Source organism: Canis lupus, chromosome 1, assembly GCF_011100685.1.
Source record: "Canis lupus familiaris isolate Mischka breed German Shepherd chromosome 1, alternate assembly UU_Cfam_GSD_1.0, whole genome shotgun sequence".
NCBI classification, from domain to species: Eukaryota; Metazoa; Chordata; class Mammalia; order Carnivora; family Canidae; genus Canis; species Canis lupus.
The window spans coordinates 55,521,720-55,529,001 of NC_049222.1; the positions used below are offsets into that span (position 1 = coordinate 55,521,720).

At 54.1% G+C, this 7,282-nt stretch overlaps 1 protein-coding gene across 1 annotated transcript; it reads right to left on the reverse strand.

The window, feature by feature from the left end:
- Positions 1-4,428: 4,428 nt before the first annotated feature.
- On the reverse strand, positions 4,429-7,020 carry GPR31 (G protein-coupled receptor 31). Its single transcript, XM_038525600.1, has one exon. It carries the CDS (start codon positions 6,853-6,855, stop codon positions 5,905-5,907), a length of 951 nt encoding a protein of 316 aa, XP_038381528.1. The 5' UTR covers positions 6,856-7,020; the 3' UTR covers positions 4,429-5,904.
- Positions 7,021-7,282: the final 262 nt, after the last annotated feature.

Below are 7,282 nucleotides of genomic sequence, written 5' to 3' on the forward strand. Positions count from 1 at the left end.
GCCTTTAGCGAATGCTTCCATTGCAGGACGTTCCCACCAGTTCCTACCAGTTCCCACAGGGTGCACACAGGCTTTGCTGACCACCAGTGGGTGTGCAGGAGCGCAGTGTCTTCCCACGCTCAGCCCCATGTGCGCTCCCTCTGTTTCCTCTATGCGCACCTGCGGGGAATTCTGTGCGCCCCGAGGGCATCTCCATCCTGCCTGCGGGGGACCCATGGGGGCCGTAGGGTACTGCAGTTCTCAGGGAGAGTGCCTGCTCGCAAGGGGACACAGGGGGTACCGCAGGGCCACGCTGGTGACTCAGCCCGGGATGTGCTGGCCTCGGCGAGCCTGCCACAGTGGGCATGGACCCCGTGGTGCTTAGCAGATGCCGCATCTCTGTCACAGAGGGCCAGTTACAGGGATGCCCCGGGCGTGAGGAGAATAAAGATGTAAGTCAGCAGTGAAAGAACACAGAGAAAGGCACGAGGCTGAGAATGTACTGGGGAGACCCCCGACTGGTCCCCAGAGGCCCAGGCTCCTGTCGTGGTCTTGCCAGCTGGCGACCTGAGGTCCCAGCCACACTCCTAAGCCTGCAGAGAGGTGGGCTCACCTGTAAATGGGGAAATAGTACTTTTTTCGCTTACCCCACAGGTTTTGCAAACGGACAGTACTTATTATTGAAGCTCCATTGGTGTGTTTACTATTTTGGAACCCGTTATGCTACGGAAGCACGGCGTGCCCTGTGTGGAGTGTAGACTATCTATACCCTTACACTACTCACGTGGAGGATGGAAGGGAGGTGGACAGCCGGGGTTGTGCAGGAGCAGCTGCAGCCTCCAGGAGGGGGCACCCCTGAGGCCTGGCCTGGGAATGTCCAGGAGGGCAGGGTGCAGACGCCCCATGTGGAGGGGGCACAGGCTCCGGCCTGTGTCCGCCGGGGCAGTGGGCCCGGGGCCCCTCAGCAGCCCTATTGAGACCGGAAGGGCCTGGGCTTGCCAGCCACGTAAAGGCTCCTCGGACAGAATTTGAAGGTACACTGGTCCTCTGGCTGATGCTTCTGGTGAAAAGGAAATTGTGTGACATCTGGGGCCACACAGCAAACGCCCCGCTGGCCTGGCCCTTGTGTCAGGAAACTTGGGGCAGGTATTTGTTGGCCTCACACCCATGAGGGTGGCTGCTGCAGAACTGGCTGAGACACAGGTGTTGGGGAGGAGGTAGTGGTACTGGGGCCCTTGAGCACTGCTGGTGGGAACGTGCAGTGGGGAACCCGCATGTGGAGAAGAGCGTGGTGAGCCCTCACGGAATGCAAACTACAGTTCTGGACGACCCAACAGTCCTGGAACCCGCATACTCAGAAGGATTGAGAACAAGATCTTGAAGGTGCGTCTGCACACCCATGTTCACAGCAGCACGATGTGCAGCAGCCAAAGTGTGGAAGCAACACAGGTGTCTACCCACAAATAGATGGATAAACAACACGTGGTCTATCCACCGTAGGAAGTATTATTCGGCCTTGGAGGAAGGAAATTCTGGCCATGTTGCAGCCTGGAAGCATCTGGAAGACACTGGGGTGGGGGTGTGGGAATAAACCAGCTACAGAAAGACAAACACTGGACAGTCCCACCTGCGTGAGGTCCCTCAGGCAGTCCAATCCCCCAGAGACATAAAGGAGATCAGTAGGCACCAGGGTTAGGGTAGGAGGGTGGGGATTAATGTTTGATGGGACAGAGCTTCAGTTTGGGAAGATGGAAAGTTCTGGAGATGGATGGTAGTGATGGCTGCGTAACAGTGTGAATATACCTACTGCCACTGGACTGTGCATATGGAAAATGGTTAAATGGGCAGATTTTATGTGATGTGTCTTTTACCACAATTTAAAAAGGGAGACCTGGGCAGCCAGGGTGGCTCAGTGGTTTAACACTGCCTTCAGCCCAGGGCCTGATCCTGGAGTCCCGGGATTGAGTCCTGCGTCGGGCTCCCTGCAGGGAGCCTGCTTCTCCCTCTGCCTGTGTCTCTGCCCCTCTCTCTCTTTCTCTCTCTCTGTGTCTCTCATGAATAAATAAATAAAATCTTAAAATAAAATAAAATAAAATAAAAAGGGACCTTCCAAGGATGACTTTGCTTGAGCAGTAGCGGTGTGTTCCAGAAGCTTCGGAGAGTCACCGACACACTTCAAAGCTCCTGGTCCAGCCCGCAGGCAGATCCTGACCCTTAAGTCAATCAAAATCGTTGGCTTGATTAGCAGCAGAAGTGACTTGAAAATATAGAGGAAAAGCTTACTCTAATATAGATGAAAAATGATCGCGTTTTCATTTGTATTTGTGTCTTCCTAGAATATCTTTAGGATGTTTTAAGTTTGCCTCTGGATCCAGAATGTCAAAGTAGATTTTAAGAAACCTATTAAGTAATCAATACAGTTAATTTATTAACTTTAAACCAGGCTAGTTTGCTCATGTATTTATTATTGATTCCACAAACGTAGCCCGTGTCTGGTGTGTGCCAGGCCCTGTGCTCAGTGCTGGGAACGCAGAGATGGCCATTTTTGAAGCTTTAGGGAGAGGACGCAGAGGGGAAAGCAGATGTGAGCACCAGAGGGCGGCCTGCGGCAGGGAGAATGTGTTGGGGTACAGGTGGGGTGTTGTCAGGGGACTTTATTAAAGGGGTGGGTCTCAGGGGCTCGACCAGAAAGGGTGGGTAGGAAGTCATAAGACAGAGACTCGAATGATCTGTGCAGGATGCCCGGCACCTAGAGGACTTATGTTTAGCCAAGGAGGCATCAGTGGCCTGCTGGATTTTGGAAAAAGAAATGACAACATTAGCAGTATTAAAAAACACTGGCAGTCTCCCCTGAAAAGGGAAAGAAATTCATCACTCAGATTGAAATTCAGGCTCTTGGCCGTCCTTCCAGATGACGCTGAGATTTGCAAGACTCACAGATGAGACCGTGTACCTGCTGTATTATAAGAAGTGAGTCAAAAGAGAAAAGAAAGTAAAACTTGCTACCGACAGCAAAGTTGTTGTGGTTCTGAGGCCTAGCGCTTGCTGCCTACTGACACTTTCCTTCTGACTCACTTCCTTACTCAGAGAAAATAGTTTGGAGAAGGACAAGAACCACCTCGCTCCCTGGTACGTCTTCAAAGAGGACAACCGTCTGAGTGCAGAATTTGCGGGGCTTATGTGGTAGGACTGAGAGGACGCGATGCCAGAGAGGCATCTTCGGAGGTGGGTGCTTGACCCCTCCAGAACCTTCCAATGTACAGAAAAGTCGTCCTTTTGCACAGGTGTGCAGAATGAAGCTTGAGGCCTACAGAATGCTCATAGAAGATCTGGAAAGGATTCACCGGGAAGAAAGAATCGAAGCAGACCTTTGAGTTAGCAGAATATTGTGACCTCCGCTCCACTGAACACCTGTCCTGCTCTAGGCCCCGTGTTGGGGGCGCACAGGTAAAAAGCTGTGTCGCCGAAGCCTGCGCAGTCTGCTCAGGGTGTAAATAAAGTTAATGGAGTAAACCGATCATTTGCAAACAGCGGAGTAACACCTGCGGGATGCGGATCATGTGTCAGGCTCCGTGCTCAACAGTTCTTGTGTTATTTTCCTTAAACTGTATAATAATCCCACAGGTTGGATTGTGTCATCCCCATTTCACAGACAAGGGAAGTTCAGAGCAGCGGGGTGGTTTGTCCTAGGTCACAGAGCTAGGAAGTGACACAGCAGGATGCTGACCCCAGGGCCCTGACCGTGGCCACTCACCCAGGGACGGCCAGCTCAGGCTGCACGTTAGCAGAGTGCCCTGGGACTCCCCAGACCGACCGAGTCAGAATTTCAGGGTTGGCCAAGGCATCAGGGTTTCCTGAAAGATCCTGGTCCCTGCCCCCTCACCCCCGACGCTGTACAGGCTGGAGCAGAGAGGAGGGCCGGGGCTTTGCCCAGGACCCCGGTGTAGCACTGTGATGAGACCCCCAGTTGCCAGGCTAACCACATGAGCAGGGATTGGTAGGAGGTGCAGCCAGCTGCTGAGCTCCTGCAGAAAGCTGGCTCGCCCAGCAAAGAGCCCGGAGACAGCTCTGCTGGGAAGGTTTGCAGAGCCTGGTGCTGGGCTGGGAGCCTGTTCAAGTGGCCCAGGTAGGCCCACCTCTGAGGGCAGAGCCGCAGCCAGGTCTGTTGGGGGACTGTGTGAGTTTATTTTATTTTATTTTATTTTATTTTATTTTATTTTATTTTATTTTTTTGGCTGTGTGAATTCAAAGTGTGATTTACCTGTGCAGAGGGTAGCTGGAATATCTAGCCTGAGAGAAATGGTAAGAAACATCTGGACAGATTATTGGGTGATCAAGTAGAGAATGCCTACAGAGAATTCGTCATGATACAAAAAACGTTAGATTTTTATAAAGCAGCATATACAATTGCACATGCAGTAAGCCCAGGGCAAGAAAACAGGCACGGTGTAGAATGTGTTCACAGCAGAGAATTTTATTCAGACCTCTCACATTATCATCTGGTCACATCTCCCTTCCAGGCCCCTGCAATTCCACTCGCTTGAGAGGACAAAAGCCCTGCAAAAGGTAGCACACCATCACTGAGAGCATTTTTGATCCTCAGAGGACTTTGTTAGGCAGAGCATCGTAATAGGAACACACATTTTAAATTTGGCTCTCAGAAGGAGCCTACCTGCTAGGCAAACAGATCCTGGAGGTAGTATTGCCATTTCCTGTTGCCTAATGTCACCATTTTTAACCCTAAATATTACAGAGAGCATGGGGCAGCCCTGGGAAAAGCAGCAGTCTGTCCGTGTGGGCACAGCAGGTGCAGCTACGGGTAACGCGACAGGTGTGCACCTCCTCACAAAGCAGACCCTGTGCCTCATTGAGCATTTTGGGGAGTCCCTTTTGGAGACCATAGCACCAGCGTTGAACAGAGGATGAGACAAGGGCATCAGGAAGGGGTCTTCCAAACTCTGTTGTCACCATAATGAGCTCCAGATGTGGGACATAATTTAAGACCATGCAGGGGAGCTGGGGCTGGGCTCCAGGGGGCGCACAGGCTCTGAGTGCTCCCCCACTCTCTGCCCACCAGGCTGAGCAGGTCCCCAGGGGCCCCTCTGTTCCAGTTAGGCTCCAGTGTCAGGGGAAACCACCGACTCACACGCAGCTTGGTGCCTTGCACGGTGCATTTCTCCACGAGGCATTCACTACAGTGACTTCTCAGAGCAGGAAAGCAAAATGAGTTTCAAAAGCATTTAGACATTCACACCTGAGGAAGAAATTCTGGAGGCAATTTTGAGAAATTTAGAAGGAATGTGTTTCTTATAATAAACTAGAGAACTCTGTTGTCTTTGACGGAAGGTATCATCTATGCAAATGACGCAGGATTGTATAAACTGGAAAGCACTGTGTCGCAGACAGAGCAGAGCATGGCACACAATAAGGCACCCCCCGCAGAACCTGCCTTGCAGCCCCCCATGCCCGCTTTCCCAGGTTGGTGATCACAAGTCTGCGCAGCAGGTGGGGAGAAAGCAGACTTTCCGCATTTGCCAGCTGAAGCAGAGTGAAAGCAGACGGCTCACCACGACCAGACAGCGAGAGCAGTGCAGTGCCCCTCTCAGCCTTCACCTCCCGGACTGACGGGCCCATGAGGTCACCATCCTTCTGGGGTGAGGGGGGTCAGTAGCTGCCTGCTTCTAGGTCAGCCGTTCAGCCTGCATGGTCGTGGGTGAGGAGGGGGCTCTGTTGCTAATCTCATCTGCTGTCCGATCCCATAGAGCAGCTGAAGGAAATCTGCAGACCATCTTTGCCGCAGGGGTGCCCAGGTGTGGGTCCTGATCCGGGTGGCGCAGCCCTGGAGTGTCCTCCCCCCGCGACCCTCGGGGGCGCTTGCTAGCGCTCAGCTCCCGGCCCTTCCTGTGCTCCGGGGCCCCGAAGGCCTCAGGAGTAGGAGTCTCTGATGTCCCCTGGGGCCTCGGTGTCCCTCCCCCGGCCTCTGAGCGTGTTGAAGACCTTGCGGTAGGAGTGTCTGAACGCGGGGTTGGAGAAGCAGTATAGCACCGGGTTCAGGACGCTCTGCAGGTAGGTGAGGCTGCTGGCCACGTCGGACACGTGCACCATCGGCCCCAGGGCCCTGCAGCCGCCGGCCCCCTGGAAGATGGCCATCAAGATCCGCGCCAGGAAGCTGGGCAAAAAGCACACAGCGAACAGGACCACGACCACAGTCACCAGCGCCCGGGCTCTCTGCAGCTTGGGCTGTTTGTCCGGGTCTCGCAGGCGCTTCTGGAGGGTCCTGATGATCCTGGCGTTGCAGAACAGGAGGAGCCCGAAGGGAAAGATAAACTGCAGGAAGAACAGTGCTTCCTGCCAAACAATGCTGAAGGAGAGGTCCACCCCGGGGTCCGGGTTGGGGCAGGTGGCCTCCGAGACGAACAGGCTCTGGTGGGTGAGGCCGAGCAGCAGCAGCCAGATGAAGCCTGACACCCCCCAGGCGGCCCGGCAGGACAGGAGGTTGACCTTCAGCCGAGGGTGGACCACTCGGAAGTACCGGTCTAAAGCCACGGCCGTGAGGAAGGCGATGCCCACCCCGCGGCTGAGGACCTGCAGGAAGTGCAGGGTCTGGCAAGACACGTGCCCAAAGCTCCACGTCTTGCGTCTCAGATAGAAGGCGGCGTGGAAGGGCAAGCAGAAGGTCAGCAGGAGGTCGGCCACGACCAGGTGCAGCAGGTAGACGGCGTAGGGCTTCCACACCTTCAGGCGGAAGAAGAAGGTCCACAGCGCCACGACGTTGCCCAGAAGGCCCAGGATGCACTCCAGCGCCAGCAGCGTGGCCACCGACACCTCCACCGCCCTGCTGCGTGCGGAGCAGTTGGCGGGGACCACGTCGCCCATTCTGCCGCCGGAGTCGTCGTGAACGTAGCAAAGCACAGAGAACCCGGGCTTCTGGCTGGGCTCCTTCCCACAAAATGAAAGAAACAGATGTTTTCCTGCCACAGGACGTACGAGTTCTGCATTTTCTCAATAAGAAAAAGTACTGAACCAGCATCAGATCAGCATCAAGTCAAAAGCAAACTAAAATTTGTTTGGGGAAAGAGGATCAGTGGGGGAGGGGAAAACCCTTGCAGTTCATTCTGTTTTGTTTTGCCCTGAAAAGGGGAAATTGCGTTTCGCTTCCCATCATCTGGCGTTTTGCTGGAACGATGATGTCCTGACCGTCTGGGTGAGCACAGTTATGCCTCTGCGGCGGGCGCCCTGGAACCTGAGAGGCTCCATCGCACCAGGACTTTCTGGCTTTATACAGTGAAGATAACGATGAAAA